This window comes from Zea mays, chromosome 3 (genome assembly GCF_902167145.1).
Source record: "Zea mays cultivar B73 chromosome 3, Zm-B73-REFERENCE-NAM-5.0, whole genome shotgun sequence".
NCBI lineage: Eukaryota > Viridiplantae > Streptophyta > Magnoliopsida > Poales > Poaceae > Zea > Zea mays.
Window position 1 is genome coordinate 201,128,184 of NC_050098.1, and position 22,799 is coordinate 201,150,982.

Here is a 22,799-nt window from a genome sequence, read left to right on the forward strand (position 1 = left end):
AGCGCACTCTCTCGGCCGAGACGGTCCTCCCCGGAGACTAGGGAGGGGGGACGGCGGAACTAGTACCTACCGGGCCGGGATCTGCGGTGGGACCCACCAAACTTTGTCGAGATGCCAACGGGATCGCACACTCAACGTCTCAACCTCAGATCCGGCCCATCGCGTGCCACATGCGTGAGGAACTGAGGACTGATTATTCGAACTCCCTCGCTTCACCAACCCAACAAACATCGTTGCTGTCGCAGGAAACATCGTTGTGGTCGCAGGAAGAGGAATGAATTGTGCGCGGTGGATTGTTTGAAAGCATTAGTGTTAATAATTAATTGATAAAATTAGTTGGAAACATTTGAACGATGTAACTAATAGTTCAACTATTAGATACTTTTAATAAATTAGTTAATAATTAGCTAGCTTTTTTTATTAGTAATTTTTAGACTATTGACTATTAGTTTAATACATTCAAACACTCCGTGTCATAAATTTCTCATCGCCAACGAGCAACGGCCAACCCATTCTCGCATTGCATGGAAGGCAGCCTGCGGAATCGCATGTTAGAAATGCTTTACTTGCCCATCGAACGCGCTGGAAATAGGCCTGCAAATGGGGTGGGTGTAAATGGGTATTTTAGGTGGGTTTAAGAAATGATTTTGTTTTGGTGGGTTGTGATGAGTTTTAATTATTAACGGGTTGGGTTGGGTGGGTTTATTTTATATTGCGGGTCAAAATAGTGGATACCCATGGGTATAGATGGATTTGTATAGATATGGGTTTCCATGGGTATTCACCAATCAGACTACCACTTTAATCAGTACCATTTTATTTCAGGTTTAGAGAAGTCTTTGATTTTTTTAGTCCCACACAGCACATTATACTATACCATTTTATTTAAAAATGTGACCAACTATAAAGTTGCATAACTTTTTGATATCTGCAAATTCTATTTTAATAGTTTCTACATCCGAGTCCGTTTACAAAATTTGAATTTTAAATTTGAAAACTTCACACGGGTTTTTCAATGATAAGATGATTTCAAATAAAAAAGTTGACAATTACAAAGTTTCATAACATTTCAAGACCTACAACTTTTATTTTGGTGGTTTTTCCATCCGAGGTAGTTTGAAAAATTTAAAATTTAAAATTAAAACATAGTTTTGCATAGCAAGATGATTTCCAATCAAAACATTGTCAACTACAAAGTTTCATAACTCTTCAATACCTACAACTTTCATGTTGGTGGTTTTTTCTTTCGAGGTTGTTTTCAAAATTCAAATTTTAAATTTTTTAAATTCAGACATAGTTTTCGTTGACAATATGACCTCAAATTAAAAAGTTGTCAACTACGAACTTCTATAACTTTTCAAGATCTACAAAGTTTATTTTGGTTGTTTGATCATTTGTTAATCTCACATAATAGTTCTAACAATATACACAAATTCTATACATATCTCTCGTAGTTCCATAAACTATGAGAGATATAGGTTTTATGAACAAATTTATTTTTAGTTTATCATATGAAGAAATGTTCAAAATACAAAATGTACATCATGATGAGTTATACAAATTTGTAGTTGAAAACTTTTTCATTTGAATTAATTTACTGCTTTAAAATGTGATTTTTTAAATGTGTATGCAGTTGACTTGATGTGAGACAATAAGCTAAACCCACGGGTTTTCCATGGGTTTCCACCCAATTACGGGTTGGTTTGGGATCAATAATTTTATTGGATGGGTTGGGTTTAACTTCCCTCTAGTATTTTTGGTTGGGTGTGGGATGGATATCAAAGTAATTAGATTTGGGTATGGGTGGGAGTGGATTGGATTTTTTGCCATTAGCAGGCCTAGCTGGAAACGCATTGCATGCCTGCCCCCACCATAACCCATCATATTCGCATGCCGGAAACGCGTTTCCGTTCGATCCAGCTCTCCCTCTCCGTTCTCGTGCTATTGCACTTGCGCGGCCTCATATTCGGCAATTCTCGTTGGTTTGTGACCTGCGAGCCGAACCCCAGCCATGTCAGCGACAGCGAGCGCCGAGCGCATGATGTGCGCACGCAGTCTACACACTACAGTTGCCAATCAACAATCTAATTTGGACCACAAACAAGCTGGAGCACCCTGGTTTAAAATTGCCTAATAGCAACGGACTGCTTGCTTGCTTGATCATCGGGAGGGGGATCATCAAAGATTCCACATGACATCAACTAGTTTATTGCGCACGTTCGTTCGCTTCCCTGGCAGGACAGGGAGATCTTTTCGGTCCTGGAGAATAGTTAACCAGATATTCTCTGCTCCGATCCAGATCGATCATGCTCTGCAGCTTTGCCGCCCCTGATGCTCAGCCAGGCTTCACGGCTCCAAAGTTCACGAACGCATGCATCTGCATCATGCCAACATCTCACCCAAGCGGATTTTAGAATTCAGATTATAACGGTGTGTTTGGGTGGCTGGATATCAGTAGATGGGATATAACGGTTCATGGATAAGTGGTATTTGGTTCTTGGGCGAGTTGGATATTAATATACTATCTCCGTTCTCGAATATTTGTCGTCCTCTAGTTTATTTTTAAACAAAAACATGACAAATAAAAAAGAGCGGAGAGAGTATTTGATAAGAAAATCTCCTCTCGGATGTTGCTACCACCAAAAATCATGAAGCAAATTCAAATTCACTAAAGTAATATTGTACTCATGAAGCAGAAATAATCCAAAAAAATCCATATATCATGATTTGAAAAATCAGAGGCAATCAAACATAGTATGAACCTCAACAATAGTGTTATCGTTAACGTTGGTATGCAATTATAGATAATCTTCATGTACTTAAGCATTAGAGTGTAGATCTCAGTTGTAGGCAAAAATGAATTGTTGCTATGGACATGATCTCAGGGCTAAACAATTCATAAAGAGTAATAAGTTGGGACCATTGTCTAAGACTACTACCATGCGTATAACATTCAACATAAGTAATTGTAACCATGACCATTTTTATTTCTAAACACTTAACGAGAAGAACACTTTGTAAGTAATCATCAAATCGTGATATAAGAACACTTAACTCTTTTAAATTTGCCAAGTGAATAAGACAATAACCAATATAGGTTTAGAATTAGGCATGGAACCATATATGAAAACATAGCTAAGGTTGTTTCCAATACACCATCCCCTCATTGTCACGTTAGCTCTCGACTCCACTCTCATCCATACTGCTCCAGTGCACAGCCTGCAGCAGACTATAGCCTTAGCTATCGCCACGTCAGCTTTTCTATTTTAGAATTAAGTAACTCATACACATTTATTTCATCGCTTGCACCGGAGATTGGGGATGAAATGGTGTATGGAATGAGCTCCACCGGGTAGAGATATTTATAGAGAGATTAGGAATGAAATTAGTGACTTTTGTAAAAAAATGCATTTTTTCGCAACGGCTACCACACGTGGACCAATCAGAAGCCGCAATGTCGCTCTCGTCCATCGCTCTCGCCTGTAATCTCGTCCGCACTAGCATGTCGCCCACTTCTCGCTCCCCTCTCGCCCTCTCCCGCCCGGACACGTGCTCCAGTGCAGAAAAGAGCAAGGGACAGACATGCTATCGCCGGGCGCAGCCGTCGCCCCGCTCCCACACACTCACGACCCTCTCCAGCCCAGCTCCTGCCTCCATACGCCCCCTCTCGCCTCTGCTACCGCCTTCACTGGCACCGGCCTAACAATATTCTGAACCACAACAGGCCTCTCGCTTCCTTCAACTTCACCTCAGCATCATCCATGTCCATCCCATGGGCACTAGCAGCGTCGTCTCGCTCGTCGCACTCCTATGCCATGGGGACCGGGGCGCTGTGGTAGCGCCTCATGTGGCTTCTCAGCGCGTGCTTGAGCGCGTGCTCGACGCCCCCACGTTGAGTTTGTAATCTAAATTTTGCACATAGAGGTCGTGTTGGCATATTAGTGACACTAGTTAGGGTTTGCAGTGCGTCGTCTTTTTACTCTTCTTGTAAGTCGTCGTCTACGGATGACGTTCTATAAACACGCCATATATAGTGAATGTTTCGAATGGCTGTTGTTCGTGGTTTTTCTCTTCGTATTGAAAAGGTTTTCCATGTAAATTTGTGTGTCGTGCTCATCTACAACATCATGGCGTGGCTATCTATAATATATAATGAAGATTTCGTCTAGTTCCGTGGCTCGGAGGCGGAAGCTAGTCTCGATGGAGATGGAGATTATGCATGGCGCGATGGGCGATGCGAGAGAAAATGATACATTGATTATCCATATCGTTTCTTAGATCGGCAGACTATCAACAAACAGTATAGTAAATAGTGCAGAAACTTGAGCAGTGCAGTATGTTGTGTACTCTTCGTCGATCACAAAAAGGCATAAACAATACGGTAATCACCTTTTTATTAATATAGATCAGAATAATGTTGTCTTCAGTAGAATGTATATAGACACATGGTCGAGACTATATTGTTCACGGTGTGAGTTTATAATCTCTAATCAATAAGTATTGTCATTGTATACTCTCGGTTGGGCCACCATCGGCAGGGCTCGGGAGATGCAGAGCTCGCTTCGCGAAGGCCCGCAGGCGCCTGCTGACGCAGGAGACGATGCACAACGCCTTGAGTCGAAGTTGATCCATCGTAACACCAGCGTCAGCCCGTTCTGCTCGAGGATGTAAAAAATGAATATTTTGTTAATTGCATAAAAGTGAAGGGGTGTCAACACATTCAAATAACATTTTTTCGAAGAAGAGGTTTGAAGGAGCTAAAATTCTTTTAATCCCCTTCTACTAAACAAACATAGAAAATATATATTTCTTCACCGTTAGATAATTGTTTTTTTTTCTCTGAACTAGCATATAGCTCGTGCAAACACTACAATCTCAAAGATGAGAGAGATCGACGGCAGCGGCGTGAGTGAGGGGATGGGCAGCATGGTCGTGTGGGAGGCTGGCGACAGAGTCACGAGGAAGGGAGAGAGATGAAGAATGATCCAAATAATTTTGTCCATTAGATTTGTATAAGGAATGAGCTATTTAGCAATCTGAACTGTCGGTTTTTACGGTATGTTGAATCTAGGTGTAATTTGTTCGGTGGATTTAGTATAGGTTAAGTATGTTGAAGTGATTTGGTTTGGTGAGTTTTGTAAAATTGAAACTGATAGATTATATAGTGTATAGATTAATAGTGTGGAGATGACGAGGTCATTTTTTCTTTAGTTCTCAACAAAAATTATCCTGCGTATGTGCCATGAGAGGGCCAGGAATTGTCGACACATACCCAGCAGCAGCAGCGACGGCCCATAAACTGTGTACGTCCGCGGGCCCAAAACACGGTGGTAAACGTATCCACCTGATTTTTCTTCTTTACCTTACTCTCTCTTTAGAGACGGGTGCACTGCAGCCGTAGTTGCTGCAGCTATAATAAAAAAAGACAAAATATTTTAGAAGCTGGATTAAAGTCATAGCAGGCCGCGTGAACAAGAGAAGAGAATAACAAAAAATCGAGTGAAATAAATCTCTCCCACACATCGATTTTAGTTCCTGTCAATTGATGTTGAATTTAACTTGACTTGTATACTAAACACTGTAACGTTAAATTAAAAGCATCTCTAATAAACTAGCTAAATGACTAGTCAAGCCAAATTTTAGCTATTCAATGACAAAATAATTCTCTAATAGACTAGCTAACTCGCCAAGCTATCCAACTTTCCAAATTAACTCTCTCACTAGTCAAACTTGGCTAACCACCTGACTAGCCAAAGTAGATAGATAGTCTGTTGGAATGAGATGCTACATATAAAGTGTAATATTAATGAAAAGATAAACAGAAAGCAAAAAATGAAGAGTCTCTTGAAGATGCTCTAATAAATTATTGGCCAAAGTACAATTAAAACTGGGGAGCATATCCTAGTAGACAAAACTCCTATCTAGACCAATTTAATGTAATACGAAAGCCTAAAAAGAACTTTAGAATGATTACATCACTAAATCTCAGTTTGGTATGGTTTACTTCACTGATAAAGTTGTTTTCTCTTTTGCTTCAGCTCCATAAAGAGTTTTATTGGTGGAGCTAAATCTGTTTTGGTAAATTATTTGGCATAACTGTATATAGAGTCTTCTTAAAAACATATCCTTATAGAATTTCATGCAAAGCCGATCAGTGTAAGGTGAAATCAGACGAAGCCACTACTTTCGGTTTCACCTTTCACTTGTCCTCAATGAGAGCATCATTAAAAGGGTTTCTTGGGTGAAGAGTTGAAGTCAACTGATTTTATGTTGTTTATCATAAAACGGCTTCAGAAGCCATACCAAACTGGCAACACAGAAGGTGCAACCTATACTTATGAAAATGAACGTGGCCTGTGCTTCCGGGCCACTTCTACGGTTGTTTTAAAAAATAAAATGCAAAAACATGTATGATGAACCTGAAATACAGGAGTGACGACGGGTTCGCTCTTAAGACTATAGCTAACTGATTGTGTATATGGTCACGCAAAACATTGTTTTGTATTATAGATAGAGTAGAGTTTAAAATAAGACTTGAGTACGAGGAAGCTTATGGAGATAGCATAACAACCGGTTGTTTGTTGGGTTACTGCTGCTGCGTACGTGGTGAACGATGGTGCACGAGGTCAAAGTACATATACACTCATACTCGTTTGCTGTCATGAACTTTGCCGCAAAGAAGACTGCAATGCAACAATGGTTCACAGGCGGACAGAACACCTCCTCCGGTGGTGCTCCTACTGCCCTAGCCGAGAGTGGCAGCGCCAGCGGCAAAAATCCCCGTGCCCCCCCCCACCCCGATCATCACTAGCAACGGCTTAAAAAAATCTGCAAGCGTTACTCCTAATTTTTTTTCCCTTATATCACTTTTTGGGTAACATCATTAACATTTCACTCTCTATATTTTCATCTTCCGCAGCGGTTCCCACTAAAAACTCCTCCTATACTTCACTACAACTATAAAATATCATTTTCTATATTTATTACCAAATTTTTATCTACTAACAATTACTCGAGGCCTCACAGCACAGTGCTGTAGAGGATGAACAATGATCCCCTTGATCTGGGAGATACGCGTGCCAACCCCTACGGCTGTAGCGCGTAGGGGGCTCTCTAGCGTCAGCCGCTGCGGGCGTAGAGGCCCCCTACGCAAGAGGAGAGGGCGCGCAAGCGTTGCGGATAGTCACTAGCCAGCGTAGCTTGCCATGCAATACACAAGACGTGGCAGCCCAGCTCTTGGTCTCGATCGATCACTCTCTAATCTCTAGATCGGACGTGTTTTATGGCTGTTACACTGCACACACACACACACTGGTACCGGTGGCATGCAAGATCGTACGCTGCATGCCATTAACGACGTGGAGCACGGCACGTACTGTACGTTGGCGAATTGAAAGCGGTGTCGTCCTCGCTGGCACGAGCTAGCTTTTGACCACGGGCACGCAGGCAGGCGGCGGCGACTGGGCTGTGAGCTGGCACCAGCGCCGCCAGCCCGCCACATAAGCGTGGCCGGTCGTCGCAGTTTCCGATTGGCCAGCGCGCAGCAGCGGCCGGGCAGAGCGTCGCTGTCCGGGTCCAGGCACCAGGCGGTCCCTCCCTTCCGTGGTCGACAGTCCCGCTGCGAGGCGAGGTTTCTGTCCTGCAGGCCGCGGCTCTGGGGCTCCTCTCCCCAGGCTGCCAGGCCCCCACGGCCCCACCTCCTTCGGTTACTGGTTTACCCGTCCTCCTACACTTGTTCGCCGTGTGAGAGAGGGACCCGTACCGCGCCGTACGTGACGTTATAGATCTGCGGTGCAGTACGTACGTCTCGCTGTACCACGCCTTCAACACGTGCGCGAGCGCGAATGACAGCCTGTTCTATCGTCTCTTGGCCTTAATCACGGAGCCACAAAAAAAAGTTCATTGCTCCTCGGTTATGAAATACATATATTTCTCAAACTAACCTAAGCAAAATGATTTTGAGTTTGACTAAGTTTTGGGAAGATAAATCAATCGACTTCTGAAATTATCCTACACTAAATGGTTTAAAATCGGACCAAATATAAAGAAAAAAATCAATATTTATGACATCCAATTAGTACCAATAGATATGTCGTAATATATATTTTTGTAATCATAATTTGTTCGTTTGATGTCATAATACTGTTAGCCTTCATTATAAAATTGGCCAAGCCCAAGGTAATCATAAGAGCAGCACTATAGCTTAGTATCAACTTCATGCTTCATGGTAATTTACTCCCATAGACAACATGACAATCGATATGATGCACACAGATCCTACTCCTTTGATACAGGTAATATTTCAGCGACAAATATCATTGCTCGATTATTGATCGGCATATACAGGCACACAATCACACACTGCACGTAGTTAAGGATTGTGTGGTTCGAAACTTCCCAAGTAAAGAGCTGGCCACACAGCAAACGAACGTCTAGGATTGTTCCATCAACCAAACAAGTTCTTCGGACAATTTTACTAAATCTTATAACATTATCTTCGTGATTACCCTGTCATATAAATAAAGTGAAACATGAATAAAACATATACTTCTCATAAAAGTTTCGTCGTACGTTTTATATAATTTAGTTTTATGACTCATGAAAAATTTTATAGGGTGTTTGAATGTACTAGAGCTAATAGCTAACCGTTAAAATTAGCTGAAGATATCCAAAGGGTCTGGCTAATAGTTCAACTATTAGCTATTTTTAGTAAATTAGCTATTAGTTAGCTAGTTGTTTGTTAGCTAGCTAATTTCGATAGCAATTTTTTAGCTAACTAACTATTAGCTCTAGTGCATTTAATCACTCTCTTAATAATATTGTTAAGAGAGTTTCACTTTTATCTCTTTTAAAAATACTACCATGTCATTAAAAATATCTATGTGACAGCCTAGGATGATACTCATATAAAAGTATCATTGCGATTAGCCTTAAATCTGTTTGGTTAAGCATCGATAGCTTTGCCAGGGTTAGGGCCAATTTGTTTCCTTGTAGAATTATATAATCTAGCTTATTTTATATAGATTATATAATCCACTTTATAAGATTAAATTATTTTAAACTAAAAGAATTGCACACTATGATAGTTTAAGTAATGATGAATATAATACTTTGTTTTTATGTTGTAAAATCTTATGAAACCTTTGACATAACCTATCAAAGTTGATAGCGGTTGACTTAGGACAAATCTAAAATGACTAACTCATGTCGACATAGGGGAGTAATGATATGCTTATGTATTATTATAATCTAGGTATCTAGATTATATAATCCATCCCAGTAATTCGTGTTGCTTTAAGCTTGTTTGTCTCTTAACTTATTTAAGCTAGATTATATAGTCGAGAGGTAAACAAACATGGCCTTTTAGAGCTAGGATAATAGAAGAACCAACCGAAGTCTCCATACTTCTGCCACATTATCAAGAGCCAACAATAAAATCAATACATATAGTAAGCATATTCTTAGATGGCTCTAAGTGGATTAAATTAAAGCGGAAAATATTTAATGTTCAGAGATGAATCATATGGATTCACTGTAAAAAGAAAGAGCCAACCTTAACTCCCGCATTAGACTACAAGTATGCTCTTTCTCCTGTTAGAATGCGCTGGGTCGAGCTCCCACGAAGCACCTACTTTATTCTCTCTTTTGTATTCCCATCGTACCACCTAGAATTTTAGTCATATGAAGCTATTTGGAGCTCGTCTAGTGTTGGAAATTGCCCGGACTCATCGTGCTTCGGACCAAATAGGCTTAGAATCAGAAGTTCTAAAAATCTTTCGGGTCTTGTAGGGCCTACCCAAAAAGTAGAAGCAGTGATCCAACTCGGTCCTAAAGCACGTAGTATCTTCATCGGGATCGGGTTATGCCGGCCCAATATTGAACCATATAAAGTCCAAACAGTACAATGAATAAAATGTATAGCTTACCAAATTAAAAATATTAAACAACGCGAGCATCATTTGACAACATAAAGTCCAAATATTATAATCATATAAAGTTTATAGCTTACTAAATTAAAGAAAGTAAGCAATAGGCCTGACACATACATGCGTGTCTTGCTGGGGCTTGAAAGGCTAGAATTGAAGGTTCGGTCGAGGCCCGCTTTCGTGATGGACCATACTTTGGACTCTTGCTTTGCTTTTGAACCGTGCTCATACTGAACGAAAAAATCTGACCTATATTTGCAACGCTTAGCCCATCTATTTCAATTTATTATACCATCTGGTCAGCCTTATTATACTTGGTCTAAGACAGCTCTCCAAGCTATCCAATGCAAGCCGATAGCAACTGGATGTACATGCGAGCGTCCTCAGGCCACGCAGGGGACCAAAAAGCCGAGTGAAAAGGAAGGGAGCCGGCCGGTGCTTTGAATAAACACATCCATTGAATACAGAGATCTTGCCACCAGTGCATTTAAACGGCCAAAAAGTGCGCAAGGAAGTCCTGTGCCCGAAAGCGACCGCTCGACAGGAAAGGAATGGCCGTGGATCAGTGGATGGAGGCGGAGCAGGCAGAACGAGGCCCACACAGGCGCACACACAGACCTCCATTTACACCACAATACATACGCGCGAATTGATGCTTAAATATACGAAAATATATATAAACCAGGAAAGGGAAAGCACAAGGAAGCAAACGTGGGAAGCTACGGAGCCAGAGAGGATCGTCCCCTTCGCTTCGCTGCATGCTATCATGGTTAACCCTAATTACAGGCGGCGGCTCATCGCCCGTCCAGCTCCAGCATACCGAAATAGGCAACTAACCCCACCGCAAGCACCAGAACAGGCCATTAGCAACTTTGCGGAAACCCTGCACCCACCACACAAAAAAATCTAGCTACTGGAGTAGTCACTACGCTCCCTGGCTGTTCACATCATCGTCTTCACCTTCTTCTTCTTCTTCTTCCTTGTCATCATTTCTTGCAAGTAACTCGCTCGTCATGGTGGTTGTTATTGTTGTCCTGTGAAGACGCGGCGTGCATGCCCGGGCCGCGCGCCTTGCTAGCTTAGCTAGATGTTGCTACGCTTCTCAAACTGGGCCAGCCTGTTGTCGCCGAGCCTCGTCTTGTACGCGGCCTTCTTGTACTCGCCCCACGTGAACTCCTTGTACAGGCTCTCCTCTCCCTCCGCCAGCACCTGCGGCAGCGGCGCGATCCGCTGCCCCAGCGGCGGCCCCGCGAAGTAGATGAAGGAAACTCTGGACTTGAGGCTGTTGGTCACCACCCGGTGCTTCACGCTCCTGAACCTCCCGTTGGTCAGCACCTGCACGCAAGACACCACAGCACGCGCGCGTCCCTGTGAGACATGCGGATCAAGGTGTGTTGCCGTCGTGTGGTGTGGTGTGGTTTGGTTCACTTATTTTAATGCTCGTGCGTGGTGACTGACGGGAGCCGGAGCCCGGAGGCCATGGTGAGTTGACTGGCCTCCTGGCCGGCATCCCGTGTGTGTGGGTGGGCCGTGGGCGGGGTGGCCTTTTCAGTTTGACTTGGTTCACGAGCGGCACTAGATTTTATAATAGTACCGCAGAATCTAGCGAGCTCGTTGGTGCGGCACTGTAGACGAACGGCGGACACGAAAACACACTCGAGCGCGCGGGCCACGCAGCAAGGGAACTGGTGTCACGTGCCAAAAAAAAAAATCAAAACGCCCACCTGCAACGAGTCGCCGACGTTAACGAAGAAGGCGTCGCGGTCGGAGGGCACGGAGACCCACTGCGCGCCGTCGCGGAGCGCGATCTGCAGGCCGGAGGTGCCGTTGGAGCGGAGCACGGAGATGATCTGCGGGTCGGTGTGCTCGCCGAAGCCCGTGGTGCTGCAGCCCAGGCCCTGCAGCGCGGGGCAGGGCGGGTAGTGGTTCACGCGGAACACCTGGTCGCTCCCGGCGCCGCTCACCATGGAGCTCAGCGCGTCCGCGTCCGCAATGCCCAGGCCCTCCGCCATCGCCTCCAGCACACGCGCCGCCACCTTCCGCACGGCCGCGACGTACTCGTTCAGCGCGCTCCTGCATGCGGGTGGAGAGTAGCGGTCAATTGGCTGGCATGGCCATGGCAGAACGGAACAAACTCGCAGTCGCATGTATATAAATATATACTCACCGGAACGCGGCGCTGGAGGGCACGGGGCAGGCGTCGGAGAGCGACGCGGCGTCGACGGCGAGGAGGAGGTACTCGAGCCACCCCATGTCGCCATTGAGCCCGATCCGCTTGCTGCCGTACCCGAACGGGTACGCCGGCCCCGCGCGGTCCTTGTCCGCCTGCGCCTGCGCGAAGAACCTGACGGCCTCGGACTCGGCCCTGTCCATGGTGGCCGCGGCCACGCCGTGGTTGACGACCTTGAAGAACCCGAAGCGCTCGCAGGCGTCGACGATCGCCCGCGCCGCGCCGTGGCTGGACAGGTCGACGACCGGCACTCCCGAGAAGCTGTCCCTGGGGCCCGGGGACCGCAGGAGCGGGATCTGGTCGACGACAGGCGGTTTGGCGAGCACCACCATGGCTGTCTGGCCTGTACTGTACGGCGGGCACGCGAGCGCGGATGGGCAGAGGTCGAAACAGGGCAAGCACGGTGAGAACAGGGGAGGTGGGAGTCGAGTCGAGGCGGTGTGCGTGTGTACTACGGCTGCTCCTGCAGCAAGTGCATGTGGGGGGAGAAGTGGGAGAGCTCGTGGGGGTGTATATATAGATCAGCCTGAGGTCTAGCCGGGGGCGAAGCGAGAAGGGAAGGGACTGCACCTGACCTGGCTGGCTGGCTGGCTGCCGTGCCGGGATGGGGTCCCATCTGACAGGGAGAAGAAAATGATGCATCAGGGCCGGGGTGCATCGCTTTGGGTGCATGGTGCCGATGGAGCCAGGGCAGTCCGGGGCCGGGCCGTGACGTGTCCGGACGCGATCCACCGGTGGCAGGACCGGCCGGCCGCGCTGCATGCATGGCTCAACGGGGAACGCATGCCCGGCGATTGCACGTCGGCCAATAGCCGTGTCCCACGGCGCCCCGGCCCTCGTCCCAGTCCCAGCCGGCTGGTCACTGTTCAGATAAGAGTGAGGCAGTGAAGATGATGTTTGGTTAGGGACGACGTCTGACTGAGCTATAGCTAAGATGAGATGGACCTGCCCTTGATCCGGTATCCTTTCTTGGCAGGTCGGTGACTCGGCTCATCAATAACTGCCATGCCTGGGGTCCGAACGGCACCGGCCATGATGCTGCCAGGCTTTTTTTCCTCACGACCCGTTCCCGTGTCTCGCTAAATTATTCTCCCTGTTGCCGTGAGCCACTGAGACCAGAGATCGGCGTCGAAGGCAGGTCCGGAGATTAGGCGGCTGTGTCGTCGGAAAGAAAGGCGGTCATGTCATCATGTGTTGTGCCTCTCCGGCCGGGTCCATCGGTCCCTACGGTATATGCGCTCAGTTGAGCATACAAAAAAAAAGTTTCTCATAAGTCGCTAAAACTATTGAAAACAGAAAACAAAAATCTCTTCTAATCTAAATAATGGTTACATCACGATTTAATACACATCTGAATCGAACAAAACGTAGATTGGATCTGCACCACAGCTGCCGCACCAGGTTGGGCAAGAACGGCCTGTTTCGCTTGATGGCTGATGGGGCCGGCGCACCAGGTTGGGCAAGAACGGCCTGTGCTCGGGACGCTGGACGCTGGAGCAACCATTCCCGCTCGGCTGACACTCAAAAAGTGTCCGAACATAGAAGCACATCATGTCAACAACTAAACATTGAGTCGTTAAAGTCAGTCACACGGTCTCGCATGGCAGACAAGTCCACCTTCTATTGTCAGGCCGGCTACACTACAAAAATTCGGCCAAACCGAGTTTCAAAGCTAATTAGGCCGATTTTCGTAGATTCCGAATTGGTTTATTTTTAATCGGGGTTTAAGTAGGAAACTTACTAAATGTTTTTCTAAAGTTGTTTCCAACTAGGATAAAAATCATCTCCTCTGTATATGAGAGCACTACATCCATTATTGTTGCATTTAGCCCAAAAGGGTGATTGCATCTAGTTTTGATTTCCTTGAGATCTTGCTTGCTATTTTACAATGTGTCGCTATAAAAATCAGTAATATGGTCAAAATTCATTGTCTATAGGGGTACCAAGTTATCACACCATAAAAGTATTACAGATAGTCAAGTTACCATGAGGTACAACTTGTAAATAAATCTTATGATTCTAGTATTTTTTTTTGTAAGTCATATGAATTCTCATGTTGATAGTTATAATAATAGTAGATCTATTGCATATGTAATTATTAAGTAAAAATATATTTTGTGGTCCTTGAACTTGATATGTTATGTTATTGGATTTCTAAACTCTAGAAATCAGAAAAATGGACACTAAAACTTGGCCGGTCCATCTAATCCGGATTTGGACTATCCAAATTCCACGGGTATTCAGGCACAGCTTGCCTAGGCACGGCCACCGTACCAGGGCATGGCCCGTCTTGACATGGTTCATGGTTGTGAGCGGCGTGACCTAACGCAGCTGCCGGGGCGTTTACGGTTATGTTATTGAATTTCTAAACTCTAGAAATCGGGGAAATGACCGGTCTATCTAAATTCCACCGACGTAGATGCTCATATATATTTTGGATGGTTCGGCCAATTTTTAGTACTCGCTTTTATGGTTTTGAGAGTTTAGGGATCAAGCGACACAATATATGGAAGACTGGGAATGCATTTTAATCAAATTCTTTTTTGTCTTCATAGATAGATAGGGATGTAGTATGGAATAAATCCGAAAAAATAGCTTATACTAATTTTATCTTACGCATGCTAAATATATAATGTAAAAAGGCTAGTTTTATCAATGCACAAAGAGAACACGTCCATTGTAGAGATAGTAGGGGATCGTAGGGACTAAAATTCTACGGGTATTCAGGCACAGCTCGCCTAGGCGCGGCTACCAGGGCATGGCCCGTCTTGACATGGTTGTGAGCGGCGTGAGGTGCGGGGGCAGAGCGTCGCCGTGGATGGAAGGGTGGGGCAGAGGGCCAGAGAGGGCTGGGCAAAAAACCCGTAACCCGAACCCGGAATACTCGAACCCGAAATACCCGAAACCCGAATTTTATTCGAGAATTTCGGGTAGCAACTTACAAAACCCGAATTTAGTTCGGGTAATTCGGGTATCACAATCGGGTACCCGAAATACCCGAATTACCCGAACTTTCATGCGTCATGTACTCATGTCATGCTTAATTATTAATTTGTACATTTATAATTATGTGTATGTGCGCAAAACTTGTGATTGTAGATTGCTTGTGTTTTATATGTCCATGTATATCATTATTCAAACTATATTTTTATACTAATTTAATAGAGTGTATGTGTTTTTATGAAGCCGACACAATAGTTCGGGTAGTTCGGGAATACCCGAACCCGAACCCGAAATTTCGGGTACCCGAATTTTCGGGTATTGCAAAGCCCGTTGTAATTTCGGGTATCGATTCTCAAAACCCGAAATTTTAAAAACCCGAATTAACCGACCCGAAATTTTCGGGTAACCCGAACGCCCACCCCCTGCGGGGGCAGAGCGTCGCCGTGGATGCGTAGGAGTAGGACTACTGCGGCGCCGGTTTCAAGGTGCACGGCCGAGCCTCCGCCGCTGGGATCCCGCGCAGGCCGGTATCGGGTATGCGCCGAGGGGCGTCGTCATCAGAGTTGCGGCCGGGGCCAGGTCATGCTGGGGGCGCCGTCGTCGGGTGACGGGTCATGCGACCGGGACAGACACCGGTGCGCGGATGCTGCCGCCAGGATGCCCACAGGCCACAGGGATGCGCATGCAGTTTTACGGAAGAAGACGAGCGAATGGAAAGTCCTCTCCCATGAAAAAAGAGACGAAGAAAACAAAGGCATTATGGTTACTTATTTATCCGGTGTTCAATATAAACTAGGTGGATGCCCGTGCGTTGCCACGGGAGTTAAAATTTAGTATAAAACATAGATACAGAAATACAAACATCACTATGATATGTTAAATCCATGTGGTAAGACTGTTCCAAATTATAAATGTTTTAGTATTTCTAACGAATCAGTATTGAAGCACACATTGACGACGTCGTCCGTGGCGCCCATGACGCCGTAGTGACACAGCATGTCGCAGAGGCGCGTGCCGCACTGCATGGACGTGGAGATGGCACTGAGGCCAGTTCAAGCCCACTTTCTGGCACACCCTGTTATGCTCCTTGTGTTGGTTGGCCGCGCATACCAGCGTCACGGGGAGTTCCAAGGCCTCGAACTCCGTCACCAGCTACTCCATGGTCAGCTTGGCGGGGCGTCTCACGAGAGTCACGAGCCCCACCACCACGTATGTCGGTAAGCCGATATTCTTAACATAAGAACGTTGATCTATTAGAGTAAGAACGTCGGTTTCTAGCCGACATTTTTCTAGTAGTGGTAGTGGTGCGGTGCCGGGGTGATGAAGTCGTGCGCCATCAGCCACGACACCAAAGGCTCTAAGTTGAAGGGGTGCTTGCCCGTGAGCCGGACAAGCGCCGGGTGGCGCCGCACCCACGCGTCAGATGTGGCCTCGCCACGCGAGTCGCAGACGGCTGGCTCCACCTCGAGGCACAGGAGGTACGATGATCGCCAGTCTGGCGGGAATGTTGTATTTTTCCATGGAATCAAAATCGGGGCGGGTGCGACGCTTGCCTCCTGGGCCACCGGAGCAGAACATGTTGAAGCTCTTGGGAGGCACAATGGTCGACCACGGGTGGGGGGCAGGTGCCGCTCAACAGAGGTCGCCATTGTCGGCACGAGCTACGAGAACAGTTTTTAATTGTGATGTCCAGAGCTCGAGGTTAATCGGAAGCTCGAGGAATATAATCATGCATGCCCTCAGAAAGAAAACACAGAATAAAAAGGAAACACAATAAATTAGGCAAGGGAAACAGTCAGTCACGATTTTCTGATACAATCAGGCGATATTGTAGATACAAATGTTTTTTTCTATAAACTTGATCGATTTTTTTAAAAAAGTTTGACTTTAGAAGCTAAAACCACGTACTTTTATTGTGTATACAAAGAAACAAAGAACGAGAGAAATCCTACAAATTCTCTTAACGTTGTTTTTAAATCTATTGCTAATATAGAGTATTTTGACGGATCACTCGTTGCAGGTCACAACTCACAAGGCAAAAAGGAACAAGAGCAGGCGGCCAACCCAATGCCAACGCGGTCCAGCCAAGTCCAACCCACCACACCCACCACGTCGTCGACGCCGACGCGTCGCCAACGGAAACTTCTCAAAGCGCCGACGGGGTTCCACGGCCGTAATTTCAACCGTCCCCACCGCCGCGGGCTCCTCCTGACGGACCCCGAAGGTCGCCTTGACTCTCGCCCCTCGCCGGCGACGCCCGGCATGCCGTCCTCCCGCCTCGTCCACCTCATCCTCCTCGCGACGCTCTCGCTCCTCCTCGCGCAAACCCTAGCCTCCTCTGCCCCCGTGCCCGCCGCCGGGTCGGCGTCGGCGGAGTCCGGCGACCCCTGCGCGGCCACCGTAGCTGACGGGGAAGCTGACGTTCCGCTGTGCCCCGTGCGGTGCTTCCGCCCAGACCCGGTCTGCGGCGCCGACGGGGTCACGTACTGGTGCGGCTGCCCCGAGGCGACCTGCGCGGGCGCCCGCGTGGCGCGACGCGGCTACTGCGAGGTCGGCTCGGGGATGGGGGTTGCAGATCCCCGGCATCACGGACGCGCGCAGCGTGGGGGAGCAGGGGCGGGGGCTGGACAGCAGCTATTGTGCAGGGGTTTGCGGCGTGCTGCCGTGCGGTGCGGGAGGCCGTTGCTGGACGGGAGCGGGGGCAGTCTACAAATGGCTCTTAATAGTTGTAGAGATTTGTTTTGGTAAACAGGATTACCAAAACAGCGTAATTTTACTTAAAAAAAGCTACCTGTAAAACTAAAAGACACGAAACAGTTTTACCGATTAAACTAGAGTTTGTGCTAAAGGAAGTGTTGACACCTTTTTGGAGGCGCCAATTACTCAAGAGAACCAGCGGCGGTGCTCTCTGATCAGGCGCGGACGGTCCGCGGCCCAGGGCCGGACGGTCCGCGACCTGGCGCGAGGCGGCGGTGCTCTCTGGTCAGGCGCGGACGGTCCGCGGCGCAGGGCCGGACGGTCCGCGACCTGGTGCAGGAGCTCGGGTTCCCTGTCTGACGGCCGGACGGTCCGCGCGTGCGCAGGGGCGGCGGAGGATCGCCGGCGGCGCCTGGATCTCGCTCTCGGGAGGGACCCCGTCGGGGAGGAGAGATCCTAGGTGGTGTCTAGGCTCGGGTAGACCGACCTAGACTCCTCTAATCGACGTAGAGTCGAGGAGAGGCGGAGAATTTGGGGATTGGAAGGCTAAACTAGGGCTAAACTAGAACTACTCCTAAGGTAAAATACGAAATAGAAGTTGTATTGATTCGATTGATGATGATTACAAATCGGTCGTATACCTCTCTATTTATAGAGGAGGGGGGCTGGACCCTTTACAAACTAATTTCCGAGCTTATCCCATGATTTCAGCTAACAACCGTAGCACAAAACTCGGAACCCTAATCTGTTCTGCGCACGCGCGGACCGTCCGGCCCACAGGCGCAGACCGTCCGGACCGCGGACCGTCCGGCCTCATGGCCGGACCGTCCGCGCGCTCAAATTGGTGCTCAACATATGCCCCCTGCCTTTTGGTGGAGCTGAGCGAACTAAAAGTAACTAACTCGATGTTATCACATCGGTTTTCTTAGGCATCTTGCCACTTACTAGGATGGTACACAGTGGTCTTGGTCTCGGACGTGACCCCTTTAGCTTTGATCGAACTGTCGGTCCCAACACCGTCGAGCATCATACTGATCCTGACCAATCCGTCACCTAGCTTTCCCTAATTTTCCAAGTGTTCTGGCGTAGCTTCGTAGTCGACCAGGTCTTCTCCTTACAGGTCATCTTCCTCCATGGGTGTCGGCACGTCGTTGCAGGTGTCATGGTTTATTGCGGATGAGTCGACCTCAGGGGTCGGACGGTCCGAGCCCTGTACGGTTGGTCCGGTCTTTATAGCCGGACTGTCTGCTATACCTGCAAAGAGCTGCACAGTTGCTGTTTTATTTTCTGTCTTTATGGCCGTTTGATTTTCCTCAACGGCCTTTGGTCTCCATCTCTTTTGTGGTGGCGGATACTGCGGATGTGTGTCATTGAATATTTTTTCCGCCTCCTTCTCCTGATTCTCCTTTGCTCTAAGGCGCTGTAATTTTCGCTTTTGCGATCGTGTCAATCCCGATGGGCACCATCGGGGCATGGAGTATTTTGGATCGGCTATTTTATTGACAGTCGTACTTTCTTTTTTGTTTGTGTTGGCCGATTCACCAAAAATCATTGGCCCTTCGTTATTTTGTTGTACGACGACATCTGTCGTTCCTATTTTAATGATGTCTCCCTTTTTCGTACTGTTGGAGGTTGTAGCTGTATGCCCCCCTGCCGGATTAGTCAGCCTTTGGGGCCAAATTGTTCGGCAATCTTGCTGGGCCTGTGCTTGTGGACCAGATTGAGGGGCTCTCAATCGGTCTTGTACTGGAGGTGTCAACCTATTGAATACAGATGTTTGGGGTGCCCCCAAGCGGGGTACTGTGGCATCCTAAGTGGGTATGGTGGCATGCCCAACATTTGATTTGGGACGTATGGTGGAGGTATGTATGTGTATGAATATGGCATAGGTAGATATGGTGGTGGAGGTGTCCATGCAGGTATGTTAGGTCTTAATTGAACATTATGACCTCCCGTCCTTTCCGATTGGTGTGGTGGTCCAATCGGCCTAACCTGCCGTCGCACCTGGGTGGGTAAGCGAGGTCCCTTTGGTGGACGGTCGCTGGAGCCAGCCTTCTTTTTCACATATTTAGACAATAATTGATCAAAGGTCGGGCTAGATTTTACCAACCGACCAGTTGCCTTGAACGTGTTAGTTTTCCACGTACCTATTTCTGGTCGTCGTGGTTTGAAGGTACGTGGTCGCCGCGGCTCTTCGACGTTGCCGGACCGTCCGCCGGAACGCTTCGGACCGTCCGGTGATGTTACGGACCGTCCGCGCCTAGACACCAGACCGTCCGCGATGCGTAGTATGGGTTCTCGCGCATATCCCCTTGTCTGTGCTTGCCCCCATGCGCTGGAGTTTGTGATGGTTACCTTCAGTGTCTCCCCTCCATCAGGAGTCTTCTCGGCCATCACTTTCCTGCAAGAAATTTTGTTGTTTCCATCGGCCTCCTGTGCGTTGCCGATGATGACTTCTTTGTCTTTGCCCTTATCGGCTGTGTTGGGCCGAATTAGGACCTTTTTGCTATTAAAGTCGATCACATTCATTGGAAAGGGCTCCGTGTCCTCCTGAAATTTCAATCGTCCCTCGTTAATGGCCGATTGAATTTGTCGTCGGAACACATTACAATCATTAGTGGCATGGGAAAATGAGTTGTGCCACTTGCAGTATGCGCGACGCTTTAGTTTGTCGGCAGGTGGAACGATATAATCAATTTTAATGTTACCATTTTTTAGTAATTCATCGAATATCTTATCACATTTGCCGACATTAAATGTAAACTTAACCTCCTCATGTCGTTCCTTTTGAACTGATTGCAAGGAGAAGCAAGCCGAAGATTTGGCCTGCTCGGGCCAAACTATTTCGGCAGTGTAAACTTTCTTTGGTTCATCGTCCGAACTACTTTGATTGTGTTCTACTATAGGGACATTATGATGAACCGTTCTGACTAGTTCTTTGCTTCGGCTTTCACAAGCCGAAGCTCTCTGATGTAATTGTGCTAGAGTAAAGAACTGGATGCCTTCTAATCTCTCTTTTAAATAATAGCGCAATCCATCAAAGGCTATTCCCGCCAGTTGTTTTTCTGTTAAATGAATTTGAAAGCATTGGTTTCTCGTATCCTGGAATCTCCGGATATAATCACTAACCGATTCATCCTTTTCTTGTCGTAGGGTCACTAAGTCTACTAAATCTAGCTCATAATCACCAGAGAAGAAATGTTCATGAAATTTTTGCTCTAAGTCTCCCCATGACAAAATGGAATTAGGAGGGAGCGTGGCATACCATGTGAATGCAGTCCCTGTTAAGGATAATAAAAATAAACGCACACGGAATGCTTCGGTGTCGGCCAATTCTCCTAATTGTGCTAGGAACTGGCCTATGTGCTCACGCGTGCTCTTTCCTTGGTCACCCGAAAACTTTGCAAACTCGGGTATCCTGGTTCCCTGTGGGTATGGGTGGTGATCTAATCGGCTGTCATAAGGCTTCCGATATGATTGCCCTCCAGGGATCATGCTTACTCCGAGCTTATCTCGGAACGCCCCGGCTATTTCTTCCCTCACTATATCAACGGCAGCCGGTGCAAGACCACCAGCTCTCTGGTCAAACATAGGTGGGGTTGGTTGCATGTTAGTATGTTGTCGTTCCCCCCATTGGTTTGAGCTACGTGGTGCATTTCCATTTGCCCTATATGGCTCATATGTTTGATCGTTTCTTTCCGGCCTTCTAGGTGGGGCCGGAAAGCTTTCCTGGGCTCTAAGTCTTGAATTAATGGGCTGGTGCATTGCATATTGTGATTGGGAGTGTTGCTGGGATGGGTGAGGATTCAAGTAACAATCTTCCTCAAAAAGGTCATATGCGGACTGTCCGGACATTGGCCCGGACCGTCCGTAATTATGTGCGGCCCGTCCGTCGTTGTATGCGGACCGTCCGACTGGGTAGTTTAAATTCGGTGCCCTATGTGGTGGCTCGGGTGCGTGTCTAGGTAACTCATTAAAAATGGGCCCGGCTGTGGCTGACCCGGACGGTCCGCGCTCGCGAGCGGACGGTCCGGACATGTGTAGATCGGCTGGTTTACTGCCGATTTGCGTTTGCTCAGGGTACGTGTCCATCGGCATCCCAAAAGGGGGTTGTGACTGGTCGTGACAACCTCTAACCGATGTATTACGTGTATTATCTCCTAATTCAAACTCGTGTGAAGGAAAATTTGCTACACTAGATTTATCAAATGCACGTACTAGTCTCCTACAATCGTTTTGCATAACCCCTATGATATTTTGCATCTGTTCTCGCTGTTCGTCTATGTAAGCTTTAAGAGATTGGAGTTCGTTGGTGCTACTTACATTTGGGGTAATCGTAGTAGGTCGGAGCGAAGCCAGATCTGTCGCCCGTTGCCGAATGACTTTGTTGTTCCTGTCCACTTTGAAGTCAGCCAGGAATTTCGCCTTTGCTTCTTGGATCAGCTGCTCCTGGCGCTCCTCGAACAGGAGCTGTTCTTCAGCCGGCAAGGCTTCCCATGTCGGTGTGATGATATTGCTGGTGGAAACCTCAGAGCTATCCTTTGAACCAGCCAATGAGGGCCGATTTGATAGGTCTATATGTGTTTTCCCCAGCGGAGTCGCCAAAAAGTATGTTGACACCTTTTTGGGGGCGCCAATTACTCAAGAGAACCAGCGGCGGTGCTCTCTGGTCAGGCGCGGACGGTCCGCGGCCCAGGGCCGGACGGTCCGCGACCTGGCGCGAGGCGGCGGTGCTCTCTGGTCAGGCGCGGACGGTCCACGGCGCAGGGCCGGACGGTTCGCGACCTGGTGCAGGAGCTCGGGTTCCTTGCCTGACGGCCGGACGGTCCGCGCGTGCGCAGGGGCGGCGGAGGATCGCCGGCGGCGCCTGGATCTCGCTCCCGGGAGGGACCCCGTCGGGGAGGAGAGATCCTAGGTGGTGTCTAGGCTCGGGTAGACCGACCTAGACTCCTCTAATCGACGTAGAGTCGAGGAGAGGTGGAGAATTTGGGGATTGGAAGGCT

The 22,799-nt window shown here is 47.5% G+C and overlaps 2 protein-coding genes across 2 annotated transcripts; one reads left to right on the forward strand and one right to left on the reverse strand.

Annotated features, from left to right (window-relative positions):
• Positions 1-10,587: 10,587 nt before the first annotated feature.
• LOC103651195 (gibberellin 2-beta-dioxygenase) lies at positions 10,588-12,642 on the reverse strand. Its single transcript, NM_001361242.1, has 3 exons — positions 12,094-12,642; positions 11,651-11,999; positions 10,588-11,261 (listed from the first exon to the last, which is right to left on the reverse strand). The coding sequence occupies exons 1-3, from the start codon at positions 12,486-12,488 to the stop codon at positions 11,010-11,012; spliced, it is 996 nt and encodes a 331-aa protein (NP_001348171.1). The 5' UTR covers positions 12,489-12,642; the 3' UTR covers positions 10,588-11,009.
• A 4,694-nt stretch (positions 12,643-17,336) lies between these two features.
• Positions 17,337-17,847, forward strand: LOC103652480 (agrin). The gene has a single exon (XM_023302107.1). It carries the CDS (start codon positions 17,362-17,364, stop codon positions 17,845-17,847), a length of 486 nt encoding a protein of 161 aa, XP_023157875.1. The 5' UTR covers positions 17,337-17,361.
• The last annotated feature ends 4,952 nt before the right edge of the window (positions 17,848-22,799 follow it).